Source organism: Protopterus annectens, chromosome 8.part0 (genome assembly GCF_019279795.1).
Source record: "Protopterus annectens isolate FY-2018-M chromosome 8.part0, PAN1.0, whole genome shotgun sequence".
NCBI lineage: Eukaryota > Metazoa > Chordata > Ceratodontiformes > Protopteridae > Protopterus > Protopterus annectens.
Genome location: NC_056741.1, coordinates 1656909557 through 1656928825, shown reverse-complemented (window position 1 = coordinate 1656928825; position 19269 = coordinate 1656909557). Strand labels below are relative to the sequence as shown.

General features: G+C 38.1%; 1 protein-coding gene across 1 annotated transcript in view; it reads right to left on the bottom strand.

Moving 5' to 3' along the window:
* The window catches only part of SPA17 (sperm autoantigenic protein 17), an 804953-nt gene that overhangs the window by 119721 nt on the left and 665963 nt on the right, over positions 1-19269 (bottom strand). The window contains exon 4 of the mRNA XM_044081178.1: positions 9439-9557. Coding sequence (XP_043937113.1) covers positions 9439-9557 — 119 coding nt within the window. The remainder of the gene's footprint in view (positions 1-9438; positions 9558-19269) is intronic.

The following is a 19269-nucleotide window of genomic DNA, read 5'->3' as shown; positions in this document are numbered from 1 at the left end:
CTTCAGTTGCTGCCTGGTTTTTATCTACTTTTGGTTTGATTTCCATTCCTGCTTGATGTCGATATGCAAGGGTAGCCCAATGTCTGGCCAGTATACCAAAGACTTAGAAATTTATAGGTGTTGGATGTCACACACATCCTCTCTGCTCAAAGGGTAGGGCATAAAGGTGATGTATGGACATATGTACTTCATAAATGAAAAGTCAGAGGAGGAACAGTCATTCCTAGGTAGTGGGATAAATATGTGCATACAGAAGGATAAAAAAGGAAAAGAATTGTAGGCCAAGATAGCAGAAGAAATAGGGCAGAGCAAAAAAAAAGGGGGGGGGGTGAATATTGCAATAGTGAAGAGAATGGCATCTACTGTTATGATAATATTTTACACAACTGTCCTATGTCCTTCCTGCAGTACTCTTTACATAAGGGGGAGTACAAAAAGTCAAGGGGAAACTTTGAAGGAGGAAGGCACAGAGAAGCCCTCAAGAAACCAATTAATGATGGGTCTTGCAAAACCAGCTCTTACCCTGGAAACAACATCCAACTTGTAATGCTTAGTCAAGGTATGGACAGAAATCCAAATAGCAGCTTCAAAGATGGAATTAGTATTGAATCTGTTTAAAAAATGTATCGGAGAAGGCAAGAGTTCTAGTAGAATGAGCCTTAACAGCAGTAGAAAGACATTTACCATGAAATGAATAACAAAAATAAATAACCCTAGAGATCCAGGAGGATACTGCATGCCAAACAGTCAAACCTAGGGACCTGGAATGAAAGGAAACAAAAAGTTGCTCAGATTTGCGAATGGCCTTAGTCTTATCCAAATAATATCTGAGCTGCCAATGCAAATCCAAGGTGTGAAAAACCTTCTCACTAGCAGACTGTGGAAAAGGAATAGAGGAGTGCAAATTAACAAACTGATTAAGTGACAACTCATTAACCCCCTTGGGCATGAAAGAAGGATTAGTATGAACAGCCACCCTGTCCCTAAGAAAACCTAAGAAAGGAAGAACAGCCATAAGAGCCTGGAGTTCAGAGACTCTCTTAGTTGAAATAAGGGCCAAAAGAAGAATTTCCAAGTACAATTTTATAAAGAACCTGAAGCTGCAGACTCAAAAGGAGCCCAAGTCATTTTTTTCAAGCAGAAAAGGAAGAAGGAATTTCCATACTATGAAATAGTATTCCAAAGACATGCATCTGGAGCATTTCTCCCCGGGCCTCCGCTGAAAACAGGCTCTGTGGAACCTAGTTGGACTTTGCCGGTCAACAAATGATAAATAAATAAAATAAAATATCCCTGGCAGAGGTGGATAAAACTCTAGAGTCTTGAGTGACCCTTAACCACTTGGTAGGGATGGGGGAAGACAAAGGGATAAGATAACCTGGCCTAGAGAAAGGGGAAGCAAACTGTCAGATAGAACCCAATTTGTCTTGAAAAGGAGTCTGAGTAGACTTAGCAGGGGGTACATGCCCAGAACCCTTTTCACCTTTACAAGTAGGACGATGTTATCTGCGTACAAAAGCAGATTTGGATGGAAAATTCCTCTGTAATTTAGGGATAGGAGGCACAAAATATGCTTCAGTTCATGCAAGGCCTTACCTTTATCCTGCAGGTATTTAAAAAGCTAAACAGCAGCACAGCAAAAAAGGTTTTTATTATTAAGAGGGGCATCCAACAATTTAGCTTTAGTGTCATCAGGTAAAGGCTGAAGATGAAGCCAAGAGTAACATGTCAAAACATTACCAAATGCAGCAGCCCTAGAGGAATCATCAGCAAAATCACAACTACATTTAATAGAGTGGTGGGCCACTTGAGAGGTAGAACCCAGTAAAGAAAGGGCCGAGGTCTTCCGTTCTGAATCAGGGAGCTCAGAAATTGCCTGCAAAAGAAGGTTTAAAATGTACTTGGTCATATGAGTCTGGTAACTAATAGCCTTAAAAGCCAAGGTGGCAGCAGTATATATTTTTTGCCTAGACATTCCACGGTTCTACTGTCCTTATCAGAAGGAAGTATTTAGTGGTTGGCAAAAATTTAAAAGGTTTGTCAGAATAGGCAGACATTACAGAAAGATCAGCAGAGGGACATTTGTACAAAAACATATAATCTTCAGGCACCTTGTAAAATCTGTCAAGTTTCTTGGTGGCTGGAGGTTGAGAATCAGGGGCCACAGAGGCTACTGAAAAGGTATAGAGAAGAGTAGCCAAGACTAGAGGGGCAACAGAGGGTTCAGAAGACTCCATCTGGAGGAGTTTATGATACCTATTTTGAATATTAGAAACCTCAGAACAGTCCCATTTGAAAAATTCCATCATGAGATATATAGTGTCTCCAAAGGACAGTTCCTCTAAGGGGGGATATGGACTAATGAAGTCCTCTTCTTTAGACCCATAATCCAAAGGAGGAGGGATTTGAAAAGAATAAGCCAAAGACTCTTCTCAAGAATCCAAATCCTCTTCAAAGTACTCCTAGGCCTTTTAAGGAGAGTAAAGGACCAAGGAGAAGCAGGTACAGAAACCCCTAGAGGAAGCTTTAAGGCCATTAAGGCATTAAACAACCCCTGTGTGAAACCCTGCCATTTACGTTGGGGATCTTTAACAACAAGGTAATATGCTTGATTTTTGCTTTTCTTCTGAGGAACTTTTGCCTGAAAAGCACTAAGAGGTTTGGACCCTTACCAACACTCAATCAATGTAGTAGGAATCTCCTCCCACACTAGAATGTGTAGTATCCCCCTTGGTCCCTCGGATATAATCAGTCCAGGTTCCCCCTTAATGTCTGGAGTGGACATCTGCAAAGCCACTGAGGACATGCTAGAAGTCAAATCCATGCCTGACTCTGACAGGGTTGCGGCAGAGGAATCCAAGATAACCAGACAATCCTCCAGGGTTTTATTAGCCTCAAGAGAGACATCTGGGGGAGGTGGAACAGCAGCCTAATCAAACATGAGTTTTTTGGGCTTTTTCTTGAGAGGAGGCTGACCTTTGGGATGGGAAGACTCTGCCATTGCACCTTGTGCAACAATTTAAGATGGTGGTTCTTTAGATAAATCGACAAGGAGGAGAGATGGCTACGTAGGGTCTTAGGGACAAACGCTCGGCAGACAGAACACTGTGTATGGCTGTGAGAAGCACCCAAACAGAAGAGACACTGCTCATGATGATTTTTATGGGGAATCTGCCTCCCACACTGACATTTTCCCTTTATGGATCACATGTAAACACACCAAAATAAAAATAGAAATAAAAAAAAGATAAGAAGAAACCCCAACGGGGAATTGTTGGATACATGACTTGGTAACTAGCACAGAAGGAGGAGCATTCAAACCGATGATCAATGACAGCATTCAGACTGGCAGCAAATAAGTTCTGAGGTATGTACATCCGGATCTACTTTTCTTTGTTGAAATGTCATTACTTCGAAAAAGAAAAGCAGAGGACCACTTATGCAAAAGTGCAATTAAAAGAAAGTGCACTTTTGTGAATATCAGTTCAACGAACCGATAAAAAGAAAAAAAAGGAAACACAAAAAACAGTGTTTTATAGAGGGGCAAGCCCCCCTGCACCCCCCATGTGAGGGGAGAAGCCCCCCACACCCCCGCTACTTAAATATGCTAACTTTCATTTAATAGTGGATTAACTCATATCAAGATTTTAGCCTGGCTTTGTGGTATGCAAGCAAACACAAAATAATAATATAATTCTAAAACTGGTGTCATACCAAACTACAAACATTGGTAACCAACATGCTGTCTATGCTCTGGAATTAAGGATTATGTACATGCTCCTTCCTCCTTGGTGTTTTGAAAACAAATCTCTTTCTTGGATAGCTTTGTCCAAACTATTAAAATTCTGTATCACTCAGCTTCCACTTGTCTCTCCATAAATGACAGGCTGTTAGTCCCCATAAACATCTCAACAGGAACCAGACAAGGATGGCTCTTGTGATGTATCTTTTTGTATTACTGTTGGAACCATTACTTGCAGATGATACCATTTTACATTTTCAGAATCAGTCAAAAGCCATTTCCCAGTTACTGGAAGTTCCCATTAATTACAGCCGAGCCATCCAGATATAACATACTCTTTGACAAATCACTATTGTTCTTAAAGACACCAACAATAAAGTGTAGTTGCCACTAGTGTGCAATTTAAATATTTTATTAAATTATCTTAAATGCTTAGGGGTAAAGTACATATCTGAGACTTGTAGTTTTATCCATACAAACTTTAACTCAACTTTGGATAAAATCAAAATTAATTTAGAAACTTAAATTTAGCCTGCTTCCAAGATCATCTGGAAATAAATGATTACATTTCCTAAGATATTCTACTTCTGTAATAAATCAAAAAACAAATATTTTGTTTGACACCTTCAGAGGTGCAAACAGAATTATCTCCACATTTCTCTGGGAAAACAGCAATATGAATATAAGTATGAACAATTTAACAGATCTGAAGTTTAAAGGGGATTTAGGACACCAGATGTATCAGTTTTATATAGTACTTAAGAAAAATAAGAAAAAATTAAACTACGTAGCATCTCAGGTCATTTTAACACAGACTCCAGTATTTATCTTTGGATAACAATGACAACATCATATATAAATATCTTAGGTATTTGGGATAAAAGCAATTCCTTTCATTGACAAAACATTGGAGGACATTGACACCTGTGTAGTGGCTGAGACATGGCTTAAAACAGCAGAGAGCAATCTGGCTGTGCAGGGCTCTAACACCATCCACACATTTAGACCAGCTATTGAGCAGGAGGAGAAAAAAAAGATAAAGGTTTCTCAATCTACATTACAATTGACCTACACTTAGGCTGAATACATAGCAAACCTATTGGCCAATAAATTCCGTTCAGACTTTATCCCTCTTTCCTCTCCTCCTGTCATACCTGAAAATGGCTTGCTTCTGGCTATTACACAAGACCAAGTCCTAAAACTGCTATCAAAAGCTAAAAATATTGCATCAATGGGTCCTGACAATATCCCTGGATGTATCTTAAATAGCATGAAGCATGATTTAGACACATCCATAACAACATTGTTCAGCCTCAGCCTTCATACATGTTTTGTACCAAGCAAATGGAGAACAGCTATTGTCATTCCCCTGCATAACAGAATCTACATCTGCATAAAACAAACAAAGTTAATCCTTGCCCATATTCTAGTGCAACTTAGATGTATGGATGAGAAAGAAAAAATTACCCCTGGGCTGCCCCCTGTACTACTAATGGACAGAGGCAGCTCTTAAATGCGTCAGATTGTCTATGGTGTGATCCCAGTTATTCTCATTAGGGGTAATATATAATTATTAACCATGGGATGGGTAAGTCGAATCTATAATCAAATGGGATAGGTTATTTTGAGCACAATAAAGGGAACTGGATAGGCTTAAAATGGTCTGCAAGGGCAGCTAGCCTAGTACTTACCTATGAACATGCTCAAATTTTCATTATACATCAAGGTACTAATATTTGTTATGTATATGTTCCTAAAGAAACCTGACTTGTTCAATGAAGTCCTACTGTTACAACTTCTTATTGACGATTCTTGTGTTATTATAAACAATGAACCTTTTCTACTTTCCCAAGCTGAGAAATATTTTCTTGTACCATATCATAGCAAACAATATTATATTTTTAAATGCTTGCAATGAGAATCCAGTGGCCTTTAAAAGTGCTATTCTGTAGCTAAATTGATTGGGGTAGTAGTCTTCTAATGTTCTCTAATCTTTTAAGTGTGACATCAATAAAGTCTCAAGCTAGTTGCATCTTAACCAAATTATCAAATCAAAGAACCTTTTCTTCTTATTTCTCTAACTCAGTTAATACAACGTATTACTCAGATGAACATATATCATATTATTAGCAGCAATCCCAATTAAAAAAATAAATACCTATCCAGATTGAGTAACAATATGTTATAACACTTACCAAAATTTACCTTATTCTAAATTCATACACCAAAATTCATGCTCTTTAACAATGCTTACCTGACTCCGCACAAGCTGCCTGCTAATGTGAAACTGATATGGCACAAGTGTGTATTATGGGGATCGGACTTTGCAGCAGATGGCCTTGATATTTAGGTCCTTCCCAACACTTCCATTTCTTTGAATTTCTAAGCATTAATCACATGATCTGTTACTGATATGACACACCCACTAATACAGCTCTTCAAATGCTCAATGTTCAACATCTACTACTGCATAAGTATCTTGTATACTGTTATAGTTGCCTCTACTTTTATACGAACGTAATCTAATAGGAACATAATCTAATTTCAAATGTATGTGTACTGGTTAATGTACATTACTTAATGTCTGTTCATGTATATTACTGAATGTTTAAAACATATTTGTAATATGCTGAAGCTTTTCTCCCTGGGCCTACAATGAAAATTTTTTTTTTCTGACTAAATCAAGTCATACAAACCTGGTAAACAAAAGCAAAATAAATAAATAAATAAATAAAATAAAATAAATATTTTTGTGAATCTAAATGTATTCAGCCTATATTTAGAAAACCTTAAAAATCCTCAATTATAAAAAATGATTGCAACATGTGCAACTCTACCTTTGGCATACCTATGGTATATCATTCAGCTGAGAATTATCATCTTATTTGTGTAATATCTGTTTATGTCCAGTTCTTTGTTAAACAAATTCTTTGTGGGCAAACACAGAGCTCCTTTATCAGACAAGTGCATTCTTCATGAAAACACTTATAGAAATGTCCATGAATTACAGCCAATTTTAACTTATGAAGCAATTTAAATAAATTCTCTTAGGTGAATGCCTGATCTTCAGCATACTACAGGTGCCTCGTTATTGTACCTCTGTCTCACTGGGATGCCACTACTGACTATGTACCGCCTGTTGGTGGATCTACATGACCTGCTTAAAGTAACTGATACTAACCTCACCCCAAGGAGTCATGCCTTATGTATTATATGATGTCCTATGTTTATCACATGATGATATGTTTAATTATGGTAAAAAAATGCTATCATTCTAGAAGTGTGAGAGATCTGTACTTATGGTTTTCAGCTTTTTTCCATGTTACCTATACTGTTTTGTCTTTTCATAAACAAGAAAATTATTGTTAAATATGGTGACATCTATGGAGAAGCAGGGATGTGAAAATATGCTAAAATGATCCATCATGTAAACAAATGCAGGGATACAACCTAGACAGAGTGCACTAGCGACAGTTAAGTGGTTCAGGTGGAACTGGAAAGGCACCACTGGGATTACTGTTTATGGCAATGCCCAAGAACACACTGTCAGAGAAAGACAGAGAAAGAGATACAGTGTAATATGATGGAGAGTCTTTAAGGATATACAAGATGTAACAAAAGAAGGATTGGGTAGAAAAGATCACAAACAGCTACACAAGATCAGACAGCTACAATAGTTTTATTTTCTATCAAGTATACCTGCGTATTCATTGAGACACTTAATCCCTAGTGACTAGTTTATTTCATGGTGGTGTGAAAAGTGGTATCCCACTGCCGTTAATATTAATGGCTACTTTCTATGCAGCAAATCCTATTTTGGTTTATATAGACATCAGGTATGTAAATACAATACAGCCTGTAATGCATTCTGAAGCTGGTATACATGCAAAGGACAGGATGGGCACAATGACACAAGAAGTGCACATTTTTGTATTTCTACACAAACTATATGTAGAGGAACAAGTCAGAGCCACTGAAAGTGGCAACAGAAAAAAATTAACAGGATGTTCATGGGGGAAAATTATAGCCAAATATTTAATAAGTTGGATTTAGATTTAGGACTATGGAGCACATGTTTAGCTCCTCTTGCTTGAGTGGGGAAAAAAGCTCAGTAAAACAATCTGAAATAAAATATTTTTAAAGATCTTGTGGACAGAATGTTGTCTAGTTCATAAAAGTTACTATGAAGCCGATCACGTTTGTACTTCTGATCACTCGTTATAATAAAAGTAAGATTTTTGTAATCATCTTGTAGCTAAAATTTAAACTAAAATGAAGCTCAAATCCCTGCCATTGCCATTTTCTTGACAAGGAGGTTCAGATCACTTTGATTTGAGAAGCCACAAAATAAGCAGTTATTTTTTTCTGTGAATGTTCAGAAGTCCTAGAGTTCTTTTTTTTTTTTTTTTTTAAAGAAAACTGTTTTTTAAAAGATGTTAAGGGTTGGGAACTGCAATTTGTTAAATAACTGCAAAGCAGTTAGTTTTCTAACAAGCTGTTAATGTTAACAATTTAGGAGAAAACTAATTGCTTGCATTTTTTTCCACAGTTAATCAGGTAAGCCTTACATCCCCAAAGATGTCAGGACATCCTGATGGACATATTAACAGAGACAGAGAATACTAGCAGATGAGCAGGCTTCATTTTCTCAAATTGTTATGACTTTTTAAATTAAATTTGAGCTGTCATATGATTAAAATAAACCTTCCTTTTATTGTACATTAGTGACTGCAAGCACAAAGATGCAATCGGCTTCAAAGAAACACTTTTTAACTCCATAAAATTCTTTGCACATGATTTTTAACTCTTTGAATGTAGTTTTGCAAGGTAGAATGATAAATGGAACCTTAACCCAGATCGGAAAAAGTAACACTTATTACAGTTGCAGTGATTAATTCCTCAGTTTTGGGGAGTTTATTTTTTAAATGTATTATGCATGCTGCACTGTGGGGCATGCTGAAGTATTTAATTTACAAGCATATTTTTCATGCATATTACATGAGAACATATTAAGCTAATTCTTCTAATAATGATAACATTATAGCCCAGCTGTGTGCATCTGTTATAGGAATTATTTCCATAAATGGAAAGAAAATCAGTCCAAACAATGTTAATAGCTCCTTGAAGAATGGTTTGTATATGCAAAGCAGTGAAGGAGTTATGCCATTTACAATAAAGCATTTTATCTTCTAATTTATATTTATTAAGATACATTTCCAACATGTACTCCTGAAGTGAAATGTGCCTTTTTTCATTAATGTACCAAACTATGGGTTACACTGGTGATTCAGTGACACTGGAAATATTGTGCATGAGCTTTATTTTTGGGACGTCATTGACTGATCCCTCAATTTGTTCTGCATTAAGCTATGATAGTACTATTAGGCTCCTGGGTAAAAATGCACCATGCAAATCCTTTTTTTGTGAAATATCTGACCATGAATTATTCTACGCCAAAACACATAGCAAACAGCCACAAATTCGGTACATTAAACTGGCTCCTTCATGTTCACCATTTTTTTATAGAATAACAGTGATATGTGAGGACAGCGAGATACTTCTGAAGACCAGATGTTTAATCATCACCTCAGTATAGAATTCATTATTCTTAGTACAGCCAGCAATCCAACACAGCAAATGTAATTACAAGTTCTCCTGTCAGATCAAATAGTTTGTAGCACAACTGAAATACATACTTGTTGGCTTTCAGTTTCTTCACTTCCTGTCGTGTTGCATATCCTCTGTAAGTGGCCTGGATCTTTATAGCTGCTTCCTCTTCTGTGTTTGGCTCTTCAAAATCTGATAGACTTGATTGCTGTAAGAAATTATAGAAGCAAACAGTTTTCTTTGTTAATATGGTTAACAAACTATTGTGACTAATGTTCTTTTAAATTATTTAAAAATCAGATTACAGTAAGGATTAAATTGCTATAGTTACTTGTTCATTTAAAAACACTGAGAAATATAAAACAGGCATTTCTCAAAATGAAAACAATGTAAAACAGGAGGTATAAGCTATTGGCAGCATTTTAAAATCTTCTAAAATGACTTCACTATGAGACTAATCTCTGCATCCTCCTGTCCTACTTAACACATTGTGACCTCTGTCTTTTTACGTAAAACCCATAGCTCTTCTACCATATCTAAGCACTTTTCCTCACCATATCCCTCTCCTCACGGTACCTCTGATGATACTTCCTTTCTCTATGCTAAATTCACAGGACACTGCTATATCAACATAACAATGTTTTTGAAACATTGTCAGGGTTTAGGGTTTTACTAAAAATGTATCTACACTATCTAACCTCTATGGAAATGAGACATCTCATACCATTCAGTTTATTAATGTACACAGTCTTTACTGAATTTCTGTTATGCAACAATTGTTCCTCTTGAAACTGCAAATATTCATTTAAATATAATTGTTCACATAAATATACTTTTTGATGGAGCATTTCTTACCAGGCCTCTGCTGAAAATGGGCTTTGCCCAGTTAGGCTTTCACAGTCAACAGACAAATAAATAAATACATTTAAATGAGGTAAGAGCTATTGCATGAGGTTTTTATTTTAACTGATAACTAATTAAGCAGACTTGAGAAAAAGTCAATGAAGAATAATTACAGAATGAGGCAAAACTTAACACAAGAAATTAATATACAGCAGAATAAGTCACAGACTAAGTATCTGCGTGGTCTAAAATCAACACAAACTGAAATGACCATTAATGACCAAAGTGCTGAATGCAGTTAACAAGGCATAGACATTTATATTCAAATGCAGGGTGAGCCATAATCAGTCTTTTCTGCCCCCCCCCCAAAAAAAAAAAACTACCTACGCATTACAAAAAGAAAACAAAAGCAAGAAAAAGATTAATAAATATCAAGTACAATTATACTTTTTGGATCAAATGCCAGTTGCACTTAAATTTTTACAGAATACAAGCTGAGCAATAAATGCAATTCTCAGGAAATAAAGCTAAATACATAGATTGTTGAACTCTGAAATGCAAATCAGTGAATATACTAATTGCATTGCTCCTTGTATTAGCTATGTACATACCGAACAACAAGGAGATGGCTGGCAGAATGAAAATATACAGAGAGGGAAGAAAATTGTACTTTCTAAAACTTCTGTTGCATCTACTACTGTACATGCTACCTGGCTTATAACTGAAAAGGGTCATTACACGAGCTCAGTTGCAAAACTGCAAATATATAATAAATAAGGAAATGTCATAAATTGTTAGGCAAAAAAATAAAAACTGGTTTAGGCAATGGGAAATCATTAAAATACACAAATCACTTTACAATCAGACAGGGATAAGAAAATTTTTTAAACATTATGCATGTAATAAACTGAAACAGGAAAAAGGAAGTTAAAAGAAAAGAGATGGAAAGATTTTACTATAAAAAGGAAAATAATCAAAATTACTCCAAGTGTAAGGAAAGGGAGGAAAAAAAGGAAGTATACACTGGAAACACTTGCTTTGAACAGCATGTAAGGAACCATGGGAAGACAGGTGAATGTACCAAGGACTAATATTAAAAACTCAAAGAGAGGGAAATATACAGCCATTTAGTGAATGGATAGAAGATTCAAATGAAAATAAAAATAAGGTAGTAACATAGGAAGGATAACAGAACAATACACTGTATGCAGAATCATGATGAAGTAAGCAATTTAGTAACGTTATGCACAGTGGACTAATTATTAAAAAAACATGGTGCATACATAACAGATCCAGCTTTGAGTTTTTCCTAATCATATCGACCAATTGCTTCATGACAATTATGAAAAACAAAATTTATGTACTTACCAAAACGATAGATCCAAGATGTCTTATTTATCTATGGTTCAACATACGGGATGTCATATCCGATCCGACCTCAACACCAAATTTTAAACTTCCTAAGTTCCAGAGCTCTGACTCCTCTCCTACTCATAATTCCCTATACTACACTCCAATACCTCAGATTGAGGTTGCTTTGTAGAAAAATGTGCATACCTATTAAAGAGAAAAGGCAGTCTCAATGTAGAAAATGGAAATGGACCAGGTAAGACAGTTAACATATTGTGACAGCATTTGCCACAGGCAGCATTGTTTACAGACAGGGTATAGAGGGGAGGTCACCCGATCATCTCAAAGCCCTCCATACAAAATAACTTGGAAGGGGATGGATGGATGGATGGGAGGTTAAACCAGACTAAAATCAGACCACATGGATCTATTGTTATGGTAAGTACATAACTTTGGTATCCATTGTTGTCTATTCTCATCTAATTCAAGACATGAGACAGATTCTCAAGCTGTTATATCTGGGTGTATCAAGAAAGGACATTTCTGAGGATGGTGGAGCCACAGGAAAAGTTATATACTATCTATTGTATGCCTTTAATTTTAGAATACTGGTGAGCGATGTTGAGTCATTTAACCCTGGAAACTGTGTTGCATTTAAAAAGACTTGCCACCAGTATTCTTTGGACTCCAATATTATTTTCCAGGGGCCATATTCATGAGTACTGTAGAGCCAAAGGCCGCTCTTCCCCACGAGACCAGATCCAACAGATCCAATTTGTAAGGGGTAATAAAAGTATGAGGATTGGTCCAGGTCATAGCCGCACAAATATTGTCCAAGGAAGTACTGGACAGAAAGGCTGATGAGTTGTCATGGACCTGGTTGAATGGGCTCTTTAAAGGATTTGGTAATACTAGATCAAACTTTTTATAGACAAAAGAAATGCAGTCTGTCACCCATTTTGATAAAGTTACTTTTGAAACTGGTTGACCAAATCTGGATTTTGAGAAGGACACAGATAATTGATCTGATTTTCTAAACTTCTCAGATATGTGAATATAAAAACATAATTGTCTGTGACATCTAATAAATGCAAAATATATTCATCTTTGTTTGCAAAATTTAGAAAGAATACAGGAAGGTTAATAGTTTGATTAATGTTAAATCCTGACACCACCTTAGGAAAGAAAGACTGGTTCTTAGACATGCTGTCTTTATGAAAATTAAATAAGGAGACTTAAAAGATAAAGCTTGAAGCTCTGAAATTCTCCTAGCCAATGTTATGGCTATCACAAAAATAGTTTTCCCATGTCAAGTATTTCAGAGGTGGAGTAGGGTCCTTAAAAAGTGGTTTGAGTAAAAAGACACCTTTTATAAAGGCTTTACAAAGAAATGAAGACCCCATGGTAGAATTATCAACCTCTATATGAAAACTAACAAACAAAAAAACACTAACCACTGAAGACTGCAGTGTTAAAACAATGACTGAAGACTGAACACAAGCACTGCAATACCACCACAAAGAGAGAGTAGAGTGCGTGTTCAGCAGATAAAATCAAAAGAAAACCAGCGCAATTTAATAAAGAACAAGTAAAATCCTTCAAACAAGGATCTGATGAAGTCATAGTTGAAAGCCCTCATCCTGTTTGCCTGTGAGGATTTACATCCTGTTATTTGAAGGATTTTATCTGTTCTTTATTAAATTGTGCTGGTTTTATTTTGATTTTATCTGCTGAACATGCACTCTACTCTCTCTTTGTGGTGATATTGCAGTGCTCCTATATAAAACCTGGAAGTAGCAGCCAACTGAACCTTGAGCAGCCAACTGAACCTTGACCATAGAAGGACTAACCCCCTCATTAAAGACAAAAGCCATAATTTCTAGAATTTTATATACATGTGCTGAAAAAGGGTTCATGTCTTCTTGTTGAGCCCGAAGCACAAATCTTTTCCATTTGCTTTTGTAAATATTTCTAGTGGAAGGTTTGTGGGAAGATAAAAGAATGTGGCATACTGGAGAAGAGAATTTAGATTGTCTGGCTATCAACAGAATTGGAGAAACCATGAGGTCAGTTTTAAGCCCAAAATGTCCAGGTGAATCATGTCTGTCAGGTGGGATAGGAGGTCTGGATTTGCATCCAGAATCCAAGGTGGGTAAACTAAATGAGGCCAAAGAAATTGATTTGAAGAGATTGTCCATTGACACACTTTCATAGCTTCTCAACATAAAGGGTAAGATCTGGTTCCTCTCTAACCCAATTCAAGTGCAACTTGGATAATTGGATGGCAAACCAGAAATTCATCTCTGATTTGGCACCTATGTCTCTAATGGACACAGGCAATCTGGTTCATCTCCCAGACCCATACTTACACTTATCAAGGGTATCAGAGCTTGTCAGAGATCTAGGCTTAAAAAGGCCCTTGTGGTCATTAGCTTAGTGAACACCTATGAACCTATAAGAAAGGGAAATCAAATCTGTCGAGGCCAATAAGGGGTAATGAGGATATCTTTGCTCTTCAATTGGGATGCTTTCTGAAAAATTTTGGGGGTTGAGGGATAAGCATAGAGGAGACCTGGGGGCCAATCATGAAGGAGACCATCTCTCGGTAACTTCCCCAGTGGAGGGATTAGGGCAAAGAATTGTTCAGGGGAGATGCAAACAGATTGCAGCATGGCTGGCCCCATCAGCAGAACATCATTTCTGCCACTTTTGAATTGAGAGATTACTTGTGAGGTAATAAAATGGACCTGCTCATCTTGCCTGCTTTCTTGTTGGATTTCCCCGGTATATGCATTGCTATCAGAAATCGGTTTGAAGGGATTGCCCATTGCCATACTCTCATAGCTTCTTGACATAAAGGGTAAGATCTGGTTCCTCCTTGCATGTTCATGTACCATACTAAAGAAATATCATCCACTGGAATCGTAACTGTTCCAAAAGAGAGTGTGTCTTGGAACGCCTGCAATGCTAGCAGTACTGATCTCATTTCCAGCACATTGATATGCAGGTTGGCCTCTTTGGGGGGACCACATGCCTTGAACAGTCTTCCCCAAGAAATTACTATGGCCTTGGGCTGAGGAAGGATGAATAGACAGCCTTGTAATATTTGATCTGATTGAATCCACAACCAAAGGTATTTTTTTCAGGCCTGAGTTATGCTCAATTTGGTGGACATAAATTGGTGTAAAATGGACCACCACTGGGTTGTCCACTGGAGGATCTTCATATGGTATCTTACTAGTTGTAGTGCAATTGTTGTAGACATCGATCCCAGGGTCTGTAATACATTTCAGGCTGGTAGTACTGAATTTCTGAGTATCCTTCTGACTTGAATATGAATGGTTTGAACCTTCAGTAATGGGAGAGATGCTGTCATTGATGTATTGAAAAAAGCCACTGCGAATTCTAATGTCTGAGATGGTCGAAGCTGAGATTTCTTGTGGTTGATTGTAATGCCAAAGTTTAAACAAATTTGGAGTACATAGTCTAGATAAGGAAAATACCCAGAACTCCCTGGAGTCTGAAGTGAGCTGCTACTACTGCCATGCATTTGGTGAACACCCTGGGTGCTGTGGTGAGACCAAAAGGCAGTGCTCTTAATTGGTAGTGACTGGCTCCCAGCTGGAAGCGTAGATATCTCCTGCATCATCTGTTCATTTTTATGTGATAGTGAACACATCCTGGAGATCTTTTGAGCACATCTAGTCATCATTGTGCAATATGGACTGTGACCATCCGCAACTTTGTATGCTGAATCAATTTGTTTGCATTGTCTAGATCCAAAACTGGTCTCCAGTCCCCTGTTTTCTTTTGGCATTAAAAAGAATCTTGAGTAAGTTCCAGATCCTTTCTGGTCTGGGGAGCATCTTGGATGACTCTTTTTTTCTAACAGGTTTTGAATTTCCAAAGTTGCTGTTTTCCTCTGACTTGGTAGAATGTCAGGAATTTTGTTCTGTAGCTGTAGCTGTAGCGGTAGGGAAAAAGGGAATTGTATAGCCTCTGAAAATAATCCTATGCACCCAAATATTGTTTGTTATATCTAACCAGGCTCTCTGGTGCAGGGATAAGCAAACCTCAACTGTCTCCAGAGGTGGACAATCTTTCAGTAGCACTGATAGGGTCCCTCGGAAAAAGAATCTCTGGATCCCTGGTTTTGTAGGACTACTCTGCCATGTGGGCAGTGTCTACCATTTCAGATCCCCCCTCTTCCCCTGGGGGAACTCTCTCCACATGGATCATGGAAAGGACCTTGGAATATCCTGCACATCTTTCAACCACCTCATTGATTCCTGGAAAATGTTCTTTGAGGGGTCAAAAATGTACTCCCAAAGCAGACAGGGTCTTACCATCTTTTTCACACCTAGAAAATGTGTCTTTCACTTTAGAGTCGAATAACAAGCTTCCATCAAAGGAAGCATTGATGAAGGATGACTTGAAGGGCTCCACAAAGTCACAGAGCTGCATCCAGGCATGAGGCTCCTTCAGCTGCATGTGAAATAAGCCTCATACAAGAATTTGAGATAGACTAAAAGGTCACTAACTTTGAAGCAATAGAAGACTTGGCAGCACTAGTCCTTGACAGGAATTTTGAGAGTTCCTTAATCAAATCTATCTGTAATCTGAAAAAAAATATGCCACGTAATTCAGGAACCTGACAGCAAAGGTTTCTGATCCATACATATGCTTCCTGAACCTGTCCTATGTCCCAGAATGCCTGTTAGGGAGATGAACACAGAAGAACTGTTCCGCAAATTCTTTCTTGATGCCTGCTGCCATGACCATAGCATCTACTGGTACTCCTTTGTTCAAAAATTTTCTTCCCTTTGATGGTGCCAGGATCCTACCTGGTCTCTTAGGGATCGGCTATACAGAATCCGGTTCCTTCCACACCCACTGAGAAATAAAAATCAATGAGCTCATCAGTGGGTGGAGTCACCCAGGTAGTAGATGGGCCAGTATCAAATGCCTCCAAAAATACCGATTCCTCTTGACAAGGGTTGATGGTAGACCATCCATCCCTCTGTTTCAGGATCTCTAAAATGTCTCCAAATGAGATGTCATCAGGAGGTGATCTTGAGGACCCTTCCCTCTCATCAAAATCAGTATCTTCTGTCACAGACTTCTGAGAGGAGTCCAAGTTCCTCCTCTTGCACTTCCTATTCCTAGGGACTTTTTTAGTGGGATGTTCCGGGGAAGTATTGGAAGAGATAATTTTGCCCTGTGGGGTCACCTGAAGACTTTGGTTTAACTGTCCCTGCAGAGTACAATGCTGAGGTTCATGACACAAAGACATCTGAGAAACAGAAGGAAGATCTGAGGAGGGAGGAGCCATCTGATCTCTAGAAGAGAAAACTCTCTCTACCACCTCGATGGCAGAATGTCCCAGGGAGAAAGAAACCATCGGTGCCAAGAAGGCATGCCTCTGGACTGACTATTCCCTCTGATCTGAAGACACTGCCCCCTGAGGCAGAAGTTGGAGCCGAGCTATCAAATGCTGAGGCTGTGACAGCAGAGATGGCTCGACAATTTGGGAGTCAACTCTAGCTCCTAGGATCCGACAACAAACCTTCTGGTCCTAGAGCAATAGTTTCTGAAAAGGTCAGAGCCAGCGAGCTCAGAGAAGACATCAGATCCAAAGAAAAAGGCATCTTCAGATCTGAAACAGACAGTTCCTGGGGTCTCAGATCCAAGGGCTCTGAAACTGAAGGATGGATCTGAGAAGTAGCCAGACGTGGTGGGCTTGTACAAGCAGAGGTCTCTGGAACTGTTGGGGTAGGTACCTGGAGAACTCCCATCTGAATTTGTATCAAAAGAAACTTCATCATTCTGTCCACATCCACTTCAGTGAGACTTCTGGATGAATGGGAAGAGGCAATGGAAAGAGATATGTGTCTTTCTGGGAAGGTCAATGGGAGCCTAGAGTGAACTGGATTCATGGAAGATACATATCTTTGTCCTTGGTAAATGTCTGTACTCTGAAAGGTTCGAATCCAAAGAGATGGATCTGGTGTCTGAAGTTGTCAGATCCAAGGATTTTTACGTCGGTTTCAAAGTTTTTTGAGTCTTCTTCCAAGGCTCCAATGTCGGATCTGAAAAAGACTGAGAAGAGCTAGGATGCTCGAAGACCTCTTTTTTGCCTCATTTTTCTCATGCCTGGAGGTTTGACCTGCAGTTAGTGACTCTCTAAAGGCCAACAGAAAAAGACCTTTGAGGATCAATTTATTTTTCCTATCTATGAGAAATCTATGATTAAAGGCTTTACATATGGAGCATGGAGCCTGCAAATGCTCTGATCCCAAACAATAAACACAAAGACTATGTGAATTGGACAAAGGTAACTTATGTCTGCATTTACTGACTATTTTTAAACCGTGACGATTTAGCTGCCATAATAATAGCTCAGCACAGTACCACACCAGAAAAAGAAAATAAGTAAAGAGAAGAGGTGCTATTATTAATTACAACATTTTTAATGATAACATTTTTTTGGGGGCAATCAGAAGAAAAATATAATACAGCTACCAGGAACGGTATTTAGAAAAATGCCAGTTAATAGCAATAGAAAAAAAAGGGGAATTACCAACTATGGTAAAACGAAGTTGCCTTACCATACCATTCCATCTGTGTTGTAGATCTTTATTCATTCATTACTGTTAGGACTTCAGTTCCGTCCTCGGAACCAAATCAGCCATTACCAAGCTCATGCCAGCCAAACTCTTTCAGCTAAGACCTAACCACAATGCCCCTCTCATAGTTTCTTCAGATCGAGTCTGCCCGCCATTATAGTATAGAAGTAATAAAAGAGACAGTAGGAGGCTCTGTCTGAGCAAATACTTTAACTAATATGGAAATCCTAAAATCCAACAGGAGTCCAGGCAGGGGGAAGGAGGGCGGGAAGTAATGAATGAATAAAGATCTACAACACAGATGGAATGCTATGGTAAGACATAACTTCTTTATCTGATGTTGTAAATCTTTATTCATTCATTACTGTTAGGTCCGAGTCCCTAGCTTCTTGAGTCCTGGGTGGCCCTAAGGAAGGACATTTCTGAGCACCACAGAACCAAAAGATGCTCATCCCCTGGAGGCCAAATCCAATTTGTAATGAATGATAAAGGTATGAGGTCTTGCCCAAGTGGCTGCTGAGCAGATATCATCCATAGAGGCTCTGGAATGAAAGACCACAGAAGCAGCCATCGATCCAGTAGAGCGAGCCTTTATTCTGAAAGGTAAGGACACTTTGTTCTGATGGTAGATGAAAGTAATGGTATTTTTAGTCATTTTGGAGACAGGCCTACCCAATCTAGGTCCTGCAAAAGCCACAAACAATTGATCCATTTTTCTGAAAGATTTAGTTTTGTCCAAGTAGAAACAAAGTTGCCTGTGAACATCAAGGGTATGCAAAAGGTATTCCCCTCTATTTGAATGATGAAGGAAGAAAAATAGTAGGTTACTAGATTGATTAATGGAAAACCCAGAAATGACCTTGGCCAAAAAGGAGGGGTCAGTACTTAGGGACACTCTTTCCCTATGAAAAATCAAGTAAGGTCTCTTGACAGTCAAGGCCTGCAACTCAGATACTCTTCTTGTTGAGGTAAGGGCTACTAGAAGTAGAGTTTTCCAAGACAAAAAATTCATATCACATGAGTTAAAAAAAAGGAGGACTTGTTAACGACTGAAGCACCAATGTCAAGTCCCAAGGCTTTATTGGATGCTTGACAGAAGGT